Source organism: Protopterus annectens, chromosome 6.part0, assembly GCF_019279795.1.
Source record: "Protopterus annectens isolate FY-2018-M chromosome 6.part0, PAN1.0, whole genome shotgun sequence".
Taxonomy (NCBI): Eukaryota; Metazoa; Chordata; order Ceratodontiformes; family Protopteridae; genus Protopterus; species Protopterus annectens.
Genome location: NC_056737.1, coordinates 1,351,868,476 through 1,351,883,348, shown reverse-complemented (window position 1 = coordinate 1,351,883,348; position 14,873 = coordinate 1,351,868,476). Strand labels below are relative to the sequence as shown.

The window sequence follows — 14,873 nt, the reverse complement described above, 5'->3', positions numbered from 1 at the left end:
TCGGAATGGTGATCAAATCCTTGGCCGTTTATCCCAGCCTTCCTTGGTTGACTTCATAGGGTTCTCTGTTCATTCTGTAATGTGGACATGGAAAAAAAATTTTGGCAGTGCACCAGCAAAATATTTCATTGATCTGTTTAAGTATTTCACTGTTTTAGCTATTTTCCTTTTGCACTTTCATTCATTTGGTAGATTTTTGAAAATGTAGTAATTTAACATGTCACTTAATTGATGTGCAAGTAGCATATGGGTTTGTACCATTACCTGAAATGTAAATCTTCACCATTTTATATAAAGGAGCATTTTTTAGTGTTTTTGTGCATGTATTTTCAACAGAATTATTTTTCTTTCAAGTTTTCCCTCAGCTCTATTTCCACATGCTTCATCAGAGGAAGAAAGTTTTGTGCAGCACAGAGACGAAGAAGTCTGAATGAATAAGGAAATGTTAGAAAACGTATCTGGAAGTGAATGCTGAAAGTGCAGTTATCAGATGCACTTAATGTCAGACACAGTTGAAGATATTTCATGGAAACCAAGAGCACTCAAATGTCTAACAGGTTCAAGAAGAGTAACTACAATATTTGCAGACTGAAATGGGAACAAGCTTTGAAAACTCTCGACAACTTTTGTCAGCCTTTACAGGAAACTTGTACACTGTGTATTAATATAGCCCTTTTTGTACCCAGAGTTGCTGTACCTTTCAACTGCTTGTCACAAGCATGGATTTAGTCATAGTTCTAGTCCTATGGGATAAGTAAGAGAAATGTTACAGTTTAGACTCATCATGTAATTGCTATCTGCACTTTAGATCTTTTTACCACTAATCTTGTTCCAGAATAGAATGCACTATCGAGCTCCTCAGTATATTTTGTATGTGTGTTTAATGCTTTGTATTCCAGTTTATCATTCTTATTCTTGTTAGCTATGTATGAATTGCAGGGTTTCTGTGAACATTTCAGAAATCAACACAGTGGTGTAAACTTTTAAAAATGTGGTGCTCTGCATTAGATTTAACCAAACAGCTTCCACAAAATACATTGAGCGCATATGGAAAAATATTTAATTACTTTGAAAGTTTGCTTAAGTTATATACTGAATTGCACACGTCTTTAAATCACTGTAAAACACGCGCTCATACTGCATAACCCAAATGCTAATGGTTGTTACCATCAGAATCTCATTTTTCTTTTCTTCACAACTCTAATGTCGCAGAAGCAAAGGTCACATGATGCTTACAAGTAATTGGCAACGTACTACATTCCAGTGCTTTTGCCAGCACCCTGCTTACATGTCTGTGATGGCTGTTGTAGAAACATGCCTTAAAGGCAGGTGCCTCTGCTGTCTTGATTTTTGCTGGCTGCATTTGGAGGTTCCACTTCAAGTTGGAAAATTATTTTATAGATTGTTTGCATGGAAGATTTAGTCATGGAGGTGTAGAGGGCTTAACTCATCAAAAGTTTACACTGGTCAATTTATTTTTTACCATCGTTATTCTAGATATATAGACTTGAGACGGTGTCTGTGTGTGCGTGCACAAAAAGGTGTTGTGGGGGCTGCCAATATGGGTAGTAAAGGGAGATTACTCCTTTTTTCATAAATTAGTCCAGTTGTAACTTTATGTGGATCTACTTCAAAAGAATGAGACCACATTACAGAAGACGAAATGAACGAGATAACCTTGCCGAAACTTCACTTTCATGAATGACCTGAATGCCAAAAAATTTCACAGGGTAAGTATCTGACTGGCCACTATTTAACAATGAAACATACCACACTACCTCAAACCCATCCAGGTGGGGGGCTGCACCCCCACCCTAACTAAATATACCACTCTGGGATCACACTACAGTGGGGAAAAGAGCAATTTCCCCTTGTTGGCCACGTGGTTACTTACCCTGTGAAATCCTGTGGCATTCCGGTCGTTCGTGAAAGTGAAGTTTCGGTGATGTCATCTCATTCATTTCATTCGGTAATGTGGTCTTTTGATGTCCTTCTATTCTCATGTTGCAGTATTCATAACTGTAGGGAGGTTGCTGACTGCAGCACCAGACATAGACCAGTATACCAAAATCTTAGGAGGAGGGGTATGTGCGACATTTAATGTCAGAGCCATAAACTGACATTTCCTATAAAGGTGAAGTCTGCATGTACCCACTTCAGAACTTTTCTGCTGCAGTGATCTTCAGACCTCTGATCACCAGGTTCAGGAAGCAGTTTGCTCGTTTGTCGGCTGTCCCCTACAGATAAGTACCCTTTGGGTTTTTGTTATCTATTTCATAGCTTTTCAGACATACACGTCAACTAGAAAGGGGAAGTGTGCTTGTGGAAGACAAAGTCCACACACGGACACACATAAGTGTTCGTTTGTCTAGGGGATGCCCACAACCATACGACTTGCAACATTTGTAAATCGTTTGTGCCTAAAACATTTCACAGCCGTCTGGCTGCTCTCAAACTTTATCTCGAGAACCAGAGACTCCCGCGTCTGGCATTAGGTATGGAGGGTGGGGTAGGTACTTCTGACGAGCTGTGTAGGAAGAAGGCCATAAAGGTTAGGCCCAACACCCATGCTGCACCTCCGGAGTCCGGTGAGACTCTGAAGGCAGATGTTAGCCCAGGGTCCCATCGGATGTCTGTTTCTCAGTTGGAACTAGGAACTGTAATGGAAGCTGGCCCAATGGAAAAGCTCAGTACATCCGCTGAGGTTGATCAGTCAATAGAACCTGATGTCATAGGGGTACCATTGCTCGTGGCGTCAGAGCGGCCCAACCCCTGCTCTGCAGTCCTCCCAGACATCCGCCTCTAAATTGACCCATCCTTCAGCTCCTCTGAAAAGAAAACAAAAATTAAAACCTACAGAACAGCAGTCTGCCCTGGGATGGGAAGTTTTCTCCCAAAATCTTTTCAGGCCATTCCAGGCCCTACAATCACAGGTACCTCCACCTGCTCCTACTCCTGTGCAGGCCTTAGAGTCAGAGGAAGAATACTTCTCTGAAGACTCCCTGACTTACTGCTCTCAAATTGAATCCCTCAAGGACTTCATTACCTGTGAGGAAGAGGATTCCATCAGTCCTGAATCTCCAGGAGAAGAGTTTTCTTTTGGATACGCCATCTCTCTCATGAGAGAACACTTCAAATGGCAAGCCTCAGATGCCCCTGAATCAAAAAAGAGGTATTTTGAATTACTACAACTGGATCAGCCCTCACCATCTGCAGTCCCTCCCTTGCTTTCAAGGTGTCTTTGTGGCTGCTTCACTGGCCCCTGACTCTCAACCCCCAGCTTCTAAACACCCAGACAAGTTCTGTAAAGTTTCCTAGGATACTCAGTACCTGTTCAAGAACCCTCCTGCAGACTTTGCAGTCATAGCAGTCTCAACTGACAAATCCTCTAGACAACTGTCGTCTTCCTCTTTATTCCCTAATGACAAGGACAGCAAGTTTATGGATAGGCTAGGGAAGAAGGTCTATACTTTTTCCACTCTTGCCATCACAGCCCTAAACTATCAAAACCATATGGCCAGGTTTGTTCTAGACACCCTTTCTCCTGCTAAGACCCAACTTAAGCTCCCTTCTCTCCACTGCCTCACAGGTGACTAGGTACTCCATTAAGTACAGCTATGATGCAGTGGAGGCCTCTTAAAAATCTTCAGCTTCTGGCTCTGTATTACAAAGATACACAACCTCCTCCCTATGGATGTACAAACCAAGTTGTTAGATGCACCACTAGATGAGACCCTTTTTGGGGAGGCATCTGCAGAACTCCTCACATCCCTGCTTGGAAAGGGAAAGGAGTTGCAAAATATAATTTACTGGTCTCACCTGTCCCTAGATACTATAGAAACTACCTTCAAAGGATTTCCTTTGAGACAGTCATCTCATTCTGCTCCACCACAGGCTAAAGGACGGAAGCAAACTAGGAAACATTCCATTCCTAGAACCCCTTCCTCCAGTAATAACACTGCCTTTCGGAGGCAGCCTGACCAGGATAGAACCCCTCAACTGTGACTCAATCCCACTACCTCTCCCCACCCCCCATCCCTTTGCTTCACCCTCTCCCTACCCTCCTGGCGAAAGATCATCTCAGAAGCCTGGGTCCACTCTATAATTCAGAAAGGTTATATTATGACATGGTGGGCACTACCTCCCCTTCCAGGGTATACCACAGCCCCCCTCAAGTCATCTCCATCTTTTCCTCTAGTCTGCATCAACTTCAGGCTCAGAGCACCATAGAAAAGGTCCCACCACAGCAGGAAAACAAAGGATTTTACTCAAGGATGATGTTCATCGTGTTTCACTGTTGCAGTCATTACACTTGGGTTATCCTGCTGGTAGGCTACCCGCAGCAAAGATGGTCCTTGGAGACGAATTTTAGATTTGTCAGTACTCAACCTTATCTCAAGGTTCACACCTTCAGAATGCTCACCTTGCAGCTGCTGTTGCCCCTCATTCCCTGCCAGGCGCTTATGATATACCTGGCTCTGAAGGATGCCTACCTTCACATCCCTATTCACCCCTGCTACAGGAAATTCTTGCGTTTTTCAGTAGGTTCCTTGCATTTTCAATTTTCTGCATTACCTTTTGGGCTCTCCACAGCTCCTAGGGTGTTCACAAAGTGTCTAGCGCCAGTGATTGCCAACTGCAGAACACAGGGCGTTCCAAATATACCCATATCTAGAAGACCTGTTAGTACCTCACTAGGACCGTCACACCTTGCAACATCACCTACACCTGGTAACCATAACCATGGCAGACCTGGGGTTCACCGAACCAAGAGAAGTCTCACCTGACCCCTAGAAAATACCTAGTCTTTCTAGGGTGCAGGATAAGAACCGACAAGATGGCAGCTTTTATTCCCTGCCAGAAGGTAAAAGACCTAACTCTCTACCTTCAGAAGCATCTCTGTCTTCAAACACTTTCAGCCAGAGAAATCCTGAGAGTCCTGGGCCACATGGCATAATTGATACCAGTGCTTCCTCTGGCTAGGCTGCATATGAGGAAGATCCAGTGGGTACTAAAAATGTGTTAGAACCAACAGTCTATCCTCTGGATATCTCCCTCCCCTTACTACCATGTCTGAAACAATAGTTGGAATGGTGGATTATTGCCATCAATCTCAACCAGGGCATACCCTTGCAGTTACCCCCACCCTCAAAGCAAATCTTCATAGATGCTTCAGACCTGGGTTGGGGGCAGTTTTACAACACCAGCAAAAACTAAGCAAAGTGCAGGGGGAATTGTCTCCACTCAGCCAAAGGGACCACATCAACATTAAAGAGATGAGGGCCCTTTACTTAGCACTACAGGTCTTCCAACCAGTCCTCCTACCAGGCACCTTGAAAGTAGTCAGACAATATGACTGTCTTGTGATACATAAACAAGCACAGGGAGACGAGGTCTTACCCTCTTTGCAGCCTAGCCATACAGATTTGGTCTGTAGCTTCTATTCTGCATATTCACCTGCAAGAAGGGTACATTTCCTTCAGCAGAGAATGCAATGGCAGACACTCTCAGCAGAACTTCTGCACCCTCTCACAAGTGGATGCTTCACAGAGAGGTGTTCCTAGATCTTGCAGACAAGGGGGGAATTCTTCAGGCAGACCTGTTTGCCTCCTCCTAGAACAGGCAAATGCCTCTGTTTTGTAAGAGGGATCCACATCCCCAGGCCTGGAAAGTGGACTCCTCTTTCTCTTGTGCGGGGATGTACTTTTATGCCCCCCCCCCCCTTCACACTGATTCAGAAGGTCCTCTTGAAGATTCACAGGGACAAACCCAAAATCCCTCTGGTGACTCCCATCTGGCCAAGACAGCAGTGGTTTTCCCTTCACCTTTTAGCCAAAGGCAGTCACCACAGGTTACCCCACTGTCTAGACCTACTCACACAAGACAGAGGGTCCCTAATACATCCTCAGGTGAGCAATCTGAGGCTCACTTTATGGGGCAATAGGGTTCTGATCCCCTTCAGGCACCTATATTCAGAGGACGTACTCCGTGTCCTGCAGGAGGCCAGGAAACCCAGTACCAGGAGAAATTGTGGTAAAATGCAAAAGATTCTCCAGGTGGTGTCATAAGAAGAAGCAGGGCCCTTTACTAATTCCATTACCTATGGTCCTTTCTTACTTGTGTGAGCTTCTACACTCAGGATTAACATACTCTTCTGTTAAAGTCCACTTGTCTGCCATTTCAGCTTGTCTTCCTTTGGTACCTCCTCTGGCATGCAGAATCGAGTCTAAGCTCTTTTTGAAAGGGGTCCTCCATATCAGTCCCCCTCATAAAACAATCCCTCCTACATGGGACCTAAATTTTGTCCTAGAAAAACTAATTTTACCTCCATTTGAGCCAGCCCACTCTGCTTCACTGAAGCTGTGTACATGGAAAACAGTACTGTTGGTGGCCCTCACGTCCGCCAGGAGGGAATCTGAAATTCAAGCCCTGATGGCCATCCCTGCTTACCTCATCTTCCATAAAGACGGGGTTTCTCTCTGGACTTAACCCTTCCTTCATGCCTAAGGTGATTAATGAGCTATCCTTGAATCAGACCATTAACATTCCTGTCTTCTTCCCTCAACCTCTGAGTTCATCTGAAAGAACTCTACATTCCGTAGACGTCCACATACAACTCTGGTATGATCTTGACAAGACTAAACCCATTAAATTGTCTGACCAGCTTTTTGTCTCCTATCACCCAGGGGCCTTGGGGAAGGCAGTCTCTAAACAGACCATCTCTTCATGGATAGGCTATCTCTGCGTGCTACTCCATTCATGGTAAAGCCCTATCTAAAAGTGTAAGGGCTTATTCCACTAGGGCAGCTGCCTCCTCAGCTGCTTTCTTTAGGGGGGTTAGACAATGCTTCTGTCCTAGAAGCTGCTTTACCTGGTCATCAGTCCATACCTTTACCAGGCATTACAAACTAGATTTGGCTTCTAGGGCCAGAAGTGAGTTTGCTAGGTCCATTCTCCATGGCCTTATAGACCAGGGACTTCATCCTTCCTCCCATGCTCATACCTAAAGCTTTGGTACTCTCCCGACAGTTATGAATACTGCAACATGAAAATAGAAGGACATAGAGTAGTTGTGTAAGAACTTACCATGACCTTAGATGTCCTTCTCTGTCATGTTGCAGTATTCAGTCCCTCCCTCCTGTCCCCCCCCCCCCTCATCTTGTTTAGCCACCTGAGAGGACAGATTTCTCTCAGTCTACCAAACCTCAGCATCAGGCATATGCCTCCATGCGGTGTCCCTTGGCCTGGTCTTGCATGTGGGTCTGAAAAGCTTCCTCCTCCTCCCTCTTCATTGCTTCCAGGGGTATTACTGTATGTGGCAGTCCATTGTGAAGTGGGTACGTGCAGACGTCACCTTTATAGCCAACGTCATTTTATGGTTCTGACATCAAGCGTCGTATGTACCCCTGCTCCTAAGACTTTGGAATATTGGCCAGATGTCCGGTGCTGCAACCTCACTACAGTTATGAATACTGCAACATGGAAGAGAAAGACATCCAAGGTTATGGTAAGTTTTTCCACAACTATTCTTTCTTTTCAGGTAGACCGATGTATTTGTAAACAATCTGGCTGTTTGCCTATTGCCTACTACCCTTTCTAACAGAATATCCGTTTTTGGGTGTTTGTTGAACTTTGTAATGCCTTCGCTGTGATAATGTCAGACTTGTGATTTGCAGACTGGTTCCTTTCTGGTTCAAAGTTCAGCTATGGTACATCAGTGATCCCTTGTGGTCTCTGCATTTCTTAATAACATGGTGAGAACCAATGACACTGTTAACTTCTGCTTAAAGCTGCACAATCCCAGTCATTTCATACTCTCTGAGCATATGTCTGGGATGCATTATGTACAATTCCCATTTTTATTCGTAGAGGCACGCTTGTTCAGCAATGAAAAGCTGTCTAATTTAGAGGCAGAAACTCTGCATCAGAGATTCTGGTCAACTGTCACAAATTTGTTTTAATGTTACTCTGTACTCCAAAGTGTTGTGAATTTTGGAGGTGGGTCCTTTAGCTGGTCTAGCTTTAGCACTGGTATGCAAGTAATGTCATCCTTTGGTCTAGTGAACAGGTATAGACTGGTTCTGCTGTGTAGAACCATAGCTGTGAGCTCATGTCCCTTATATTGTTTTTGAGCTTAAATTAGTCACTGAAACAAAACTATTCTGCTTAATTACATTTCCTTCAGTCCATTTGGATCCTTTAGTTGTAATAGGTTATTCAGCATTGTGTTTTTCAGTTGGTATTTTCCCAGATTCAATGATTAATTTAGAAATAAAGATTGAAATAATACCCAGTACCCCCAAATTTGGCACTTTTAAATCTGATGTAATTTTATAGCTTTAGTATTCAAACTGTTTTGAAGTTTGGACCGTTTAGATTGCTTGTGTTTTTGCATATTTTTTATTTCAGTTTAATCAAGCTGGGGTCTAGAAGATGGCAGTAGCACAAGATGTTCTGGTTTTAAGAATTCTTTCACAAAAAGGAGTTCCACATTAACTTGTTTTTGCATGTATTTGCACATACAATGGCTTCTCCGTTTGCCATCAGATGTCTGCTGCTGCTTTAAAGATTTTTTTTTTCTTGGAAAAGACTTGCCAGTTTCACTGTTTTGGTTCTGTTGGGGATTATATTGTCTTATTTTCTAAGCAGTTTTATAAGGATTTTTTTTTCCTTATCCTGTTTTTTTTTTTTTTGTGTGTCATTTGGACTTTGGTACATGAGCAATGTAGTGTATTTTGGGAACATGTCTGGTAGAAAAAGTTAGTTTCAGCAAATGCAAACACTTAACTACTTTTGCCAACAATGGAATTTGCCTCTTGGAACTAATGTATTTACAAGTCCAGGGGTTGTTTGGGGGGTGCAGGGGAACTTGCTCTCTGCAAAAATAATTCTTCTAATATTCACCAAAACCATCTTCAGTGAGTCAACATGAATCCATATATTTTATCAGGATTAGGTATTGCATTTGCTATTAGTCTCAGCTCTTATGGTCATATGTCTGATAGCTGGTTACTGAAGATCAAAAAAGTATTGTTCTGGATTTCCACCTTCCTACTAACTACTCTGTGACATACCAACTTGCAAGCTGTTTGGTGTCCTAGGTAGGTCCTAATGTTTATCAGCAAGTAGGCACTACCTAAAAATGGCATTGTGTGTTTTGGCATGCGTGGCTAATTTTTTTCTCAAAGGTCTGGTGTAAAGCTGGGTACAATTCCTTCTCCCCCCCCCCAAAGGAATTAAGTCTTGCATATTTTGAGTAGATAGGAGTTTGGGATTTGACCGCAAGGTTCATGGTGAGTCAAGTAATCACAAGGTGAATTTGGCAGAACATTCCATGAAATTTTCATTCATTTTCTAGATGCAGAGTAGAATATAGTTAGAACTATTTACATTTCAAAATGACCAATTTAGTGTATAATAATGTGACAAGACTGTTAATTTCCTGTTGCATGTAGAAGCTATGAATTGGTGCACTATAGTTCAGATAATCAGGGCATGTTGAAAGGAAAAAAATAGCGGCTCTAAACATGCAATTTGATAAACCAAGATAGTTTTATATAAACATTGTGTTTTCGTTCATTCCTTTTTTTCCTAATGTAATTTAACTGTTCAGTTCTTGTATGATGGACTGATGCTCAGTTTTCAAACATGATTGCTGGCATAATTCATTATTTGCTCATTCCTTTTGTTTCCTAATACTGTATTTTAACAGTTGCTTGTTTCTGCTGTAGTATGCTGATAATTAATTTCCAAATATGATTCTTGACATAATTATTGTGTTCTGCTTTTTTATGTCTCTCTTTTTAGAAACCATTGGTTTTGAAGAATGTTTTATCTTTAAAATGATTGTCTTGTGCTCATTGTCGTGATAAAGCCTTTTATATGATTTATTTTAATGTTATGGAATTGTGCCTTACCAGAGTAACCTTTCTTATAAGTGCAGTGTTCACTGCTTTGGTCTAAAGCTGTAGGTTTCAATGTATTAAGTCTCCCAGAATGACATATTGTACATGCATTGGGTATTACAAAACTTAGAGTTAAGTGCATAAACGTGATCTCTTTCATCATTTATTTTCTTGCTGTCCAACTTATGCATCTCACAGGGCATAAAATATGTAACATTTCAGTTTATCAGTTTGTTTCAGTGAATGGCAGAATTTCACTCAGGGTTTGTTCAATGCCCTTTTGGCTTTGAAACCTCCTCAAGGAGTTTCTGTTCTGCTCCACCCTGGTCCTAGACTCCTCTTAAAAGTGTGACTCGGTAGCTCAGTCTGTTAAATGCTTTGAAAACATTAATTCTGGGCGGCACAGTAGTGCAGCAGTTTGTGTTGTTGCCTCACAGCAACAGGTTCCCTGGTTCGATTCTTGGCTGGGGTGCTGTCTGTGCAGAGTCGCCATGTCCTCCCTGCGTTCGTGTAGGTTTTCTCTGGGCGCTCCAGTTTCCTCCCACATTACAAAGACTTGCGTCTGGAACATTTTTCCATGGGCCTCCAATGAAAATTGTCTCATTCCAAGTCTGACTTTCCAGATAAACAATGTTAAATAAAAAAAAATGCTTGGGGAACAGGAAGAGGTGGATTCAAGTGAGGAATCCCTTGCTTAGTTATCCCAGATTCCTTCTTTAGACTATGGTTTTGAGGAAGAAGAGTCTTCTAGTCCTGACGCTCTTTTTGAGGAGATTTCCTGTGGGGACACAATTTCCATAAAGATGGAATTTTTTTTTAATTTGATTGTGCTCAGGTTTCTGACGTGCAGAAGAGGTATTACGAACTTATACAAATGGATTCTCCCAGACCTGGCATCCCTCCTGTTTTGTTTGCCTCGTTGGATGCCTTTTCTACTGCATCTCAGGCTCCAGACCCCTAGCCTCTGCCCCCCAAAAAACTGATAGGTTTTACAGGGTACCTGAGGATTGCAAATTCCTTTATAGATGTCCTTCAGCTGACTCCTCTGTGGTGTCTGCGGCATCTGACAAGCCATCTCAGTTACTGCCTTCTACAAAGCTTCTTCCATCAGATAAAGACAGTAGGATTACAGAACGGCTAGATAAGGTTTATACCTCTGCTACCTTAGCTTTTAGGGCTGTCAATTACCAGACTCACATGTCCAGATATATTTTGGCTCTTCTTTCTCAGGCCTGTCAGGTTATTTCTGACATTCTTGATTCTGAAGGGAAGACTTCTCTCTCCTTGTTGGGGCCTTCTCAGGTGGCTCACTATTCTAATAAATGCAGTTATGATGCAGTAGATGCTTTTTCCAGCGCTGCTGCTTTTGGTTCTGAGGAGATGGTCCTGGCTTTGGCTTCACCCTTTGCCTGATAATATTAAGGCTAACTTGATGGATGCTCCTCTGGATAAACATTTATTTGGTGCAGCTGCTGCTGATTTAAGTCTCTTCAGGATAAGGGCAAGAGTTTGCAAGAACTTTGACACAGGAGAAACAAAAACATGTTTAAATTTTCAAAGAAATTACTCCAGTAAGCTGGCCTTTGTTCATAGGCAGTCTCGTCCTCCTCGCAAGGGTAAGAAAGGGGGGGTAAAAAGATTTTTTTTCTGCTAAAGCTATCCACACTCATGTGACCCAGAAATCTCCTTTTCCTAACAAAGCAGGTGTTGTCTGAGTATCCCATTATTCTCTGCCACATTCCTCTTTCTCTCCATCTTTAAGTATGTCCTCCAGTTTGATTAAAGATTACTCAGGATTCCTGGGTTCCTTCCATTGTCCACCTAGTGTATTACATTGTCTAGAAATTTCTCCCCCCCCCCCTTTCAAGGGTATTCCTCGGCCCTCTCATGAACAGTTGGCTGTCTTTCCAGGGGTGCTTTATTATCTTTTGACACCAGAAACTATTCAAGAAGTTCAGTTCCAGTGTCTCAAAGGGGGAAGGGGTTTTACTCCAGAATGTTTTGGTTCCCAGGAAAGAGGGCACTTGGAGACCCATTCTAGACCTCTCTCATTTAAGCACCTTCCTGAAGGTCCCCTTCCTTTTGGATGTTGTCCCTATAGACTTTATAACTGCTGGTGCTGCTTCCTCAGGCTTGTCTAGTGTCTCTGGACCTCAAGGATGTTTATCTTCACATCCCTATTCATCCCCTTTTCAGGAAGTTTTTGTTTCTCTTAAGGTTCTTTGTGTTTCACTGTTGCAGTCATCACATTTGGGTTATCCCTGCCCGGGTAGCCCTCGGCCGGCCCGAATACCAGAGACTCAGTATTTCTGCATAGGTTGCTGTCGCTTGAGGACTGACATCAGGTTGTCAGTGGTATAAAGTAAGGCAGCCGACGGTATTACATCAGTCTTTCTTGCCATGGAGCCCAAAGCAGAAGCAGTTCACACAAGTGCCGGTTGACCGCTACCTGAGTTTTCATCTCCAAATTGAAGTTGAAGTCTTATAAAGCTAAGTACCCCATTGGGGATCCTTTTTTCTTGCACTAACCAATGTGAAAGTTAATAATTGCCTCGCCTGTGGAAAGCAAGTACCACACCAAGACTTCCACTCTTACTGTGTCACTTGTTTAGGCCCAGACCATGACATCCCCCGTTGCTGCTTCTGTGCTTTGTTCAATGCCAGAACTATCCATCATCGGATCCTTATAGTAGCCATATATTTTAGTTTGCAGTTCTCGAATTCTAATATGGCTTTGGTAAGCCATCCGTCCCGTCAGCAGATCTTCCGGGAAAAAAAAACGTAAAGATAAAGACAGAGACAAGACCGCACAGGTCCAGACCTTCCAATGACTCTTTCGTTAAGCTAGTTATCAGTCCTCTGGTACTCAGTGAGGCACTTTCACAGCCCCTGATGCCTGCTTCAGTTGATTCGCAGGCCGCTACCGAGACCCTTTCAGAGTCCAGTATGCCGCAAAACTCTTCTTCGACTAAGGATCCAGCGGTCGTCTCTACCTTGGATGGGTCCAGAGCCGCTGAGCAGGCACCGGCTTTCGAGAAAGTCCTTCGCTCTACCGAATCTAGACACAAACTGACGTCTTCTTTCGCAACTACCGTTGTTTCCAAATTGACCGAGTTTCTTAGGCCCGGGGTTCGAACCACACCCAAGAAACTGACAACCCACTCTCTGGCACCTGCTACCTTGCCTCAATCTCAAATGCTTAAAATGGTGGAAGACCTTATGCTGATCAGGGGAAGCCAAGCTACCCCCTCTAAAAGGAAGAGATCTGTCCCCTGTAGTTTTGTCTGACCAAGAGTCAGATGAATCTGATGCATCTGACTATGAAGACATGCAACCCCTCTCCACTTATGAGGATTCTGATGCAGAGGACTCCATTCCTTCAGTCTCTCCCCCAGAGGTCTTTCCTTTGTGGAAACCCTGCATACTTTAAGGGAGCATTTCCATTGGGAGAGTCAGAACTATCCTCAGTCTTTTAGTGAGGGAATTCCAAGATCTTCCACAATACAGACCCTTGGCCATCCCCCCAGTCCTGGATGGGTTGTGGATGATAATTTCCTTGAATCCAGCTTGACTCCTGACACCCTACCTCATGCTCCCAGAAAACCAGACAGGTACTATAGAGTCCCTGACGCACACAAATATCTTTTTAAAAATCCAAAGCTGACCCTGAGGTTATTTCTCAAGGCCCAAAAGGGATTAAAGCAACCTCTACTAAGAATCCCACCCCCTCTGAAAGGGATTCCAGAGCATTGGACAGATGGGGTAAAAAAGTATACACCTCAGCTACTCTTGCTATCAGGGCACTAAATTGTCAGTTCCATATGCTGAAATTTCAGCAACATACCTTGGAACTCCTTAAATAAAAAGTCTTCCTTCTTGCAGGACAGCAGTCACTGGATTTGTCATTAGAAGACATGCATGGCTTAAGGAACAACCTCTGCCAGACCATGTCAAATCTAAATTGTTGGATGCCCCCTTGCACAAAGATAACGTATTTGACACTAAGGCAGAAGAGGTCTTAAAAAGGATGGAATAAAAAGCAAAATCTATGCAAACAGTTAAGGATTTTTTACAGGTCCAGCCCCCTAGGTTCAGCAGGCATTGTCCCTCCAAGCACTGGTCCTTTCCTGCTCCGAGTAAACTGGCTCAGCCTAGGCCCCATGAAACCAAGACCCCCCCCCAGACAGCAGCCCCAGGGAATGCAGAGCCACCTCCACTTCAAAACCAGGGAGATGTTCTTCATGTTTCACTGTTGCAGTCCTCACATATGGGTTATCCGGCTCCTGGTAGCCCTCAGTCGGCCCGAATACCAGAGTCCTTGGTATATGACGTCGGCTGCAGCCAGTTGTAAAACTGATGTCAGTATGTCGGGTATAAAGGGAGGCAGCCGACGCCATTTCCTCAGTCTTTCTTGCCACGGAGCCCGAAGCAGATGCAATTCGCACTTGTACCGGTCATCCGTTTACCTTCGTTTCACTTTCCGACTACCAAGTTGAAGATGTCTTCAAATAAGTACCCTGTTGGGGACCCCCCTTTTTTTGCTTTAATGCCGTAGAGCTAAGATTTTGTGTAAGCATTTCTGAGTCTGGCCTAAGTTTGTCGGTATGGCATCTTATGGTCTTCCGACTTCGGATATGCCTAGGAAACGCAAAGACAAGGACCACGACAGGCCTAGGGTTAATTCTACTGATGACGCACCGGTGAAATTGGTCGTCAGCACAGCGGTACTCAGTGAGGCATTTTCGCAGCCCCTGCAGTCCGCAGATTTTCAGCCGCAAGCCTTTGCTGTGATCTTTACAGAGTCCTCCATGCCACAGGCTGTTGTTTCTTCAGACCCTCCGCCTGTCACCACCTCAGATTGGTCCGGAGCCGCTTTGCAGGTACCGGCTTCTGATGCCTCTTCTCTACATGAGACAAGAACCAGACCACCTACCTTATTTCAGACTTATGCTAGGCCTCCTGAGTCCC

The 14,873-nt window shown here is 43.6% G+C and overlaps 1 protein-coding gene across 1 annotated transcript in view; it reads left to right on the top strand.

Annotated features, from left to right (window-relative positions):
• Window positions 1-1,468, top strand: part of HACD2 (3-hydroxyacyl-CoA dehydratase 2) — a gene marked incomplete in the record, with an annotated part of 841,606 nt that extends 840,138 nt beyond the window's left edge. Inside the window, 1 exon segment of the mRNA XM_044074914.1 lies at window positions 355-1,468. Coding sequence (XP_043930849.1) covers window positions 355-434 — 80 coding nt within the window.
• Window positions 1,469-14,873: the final 13,405 nt, after the last annotated feature.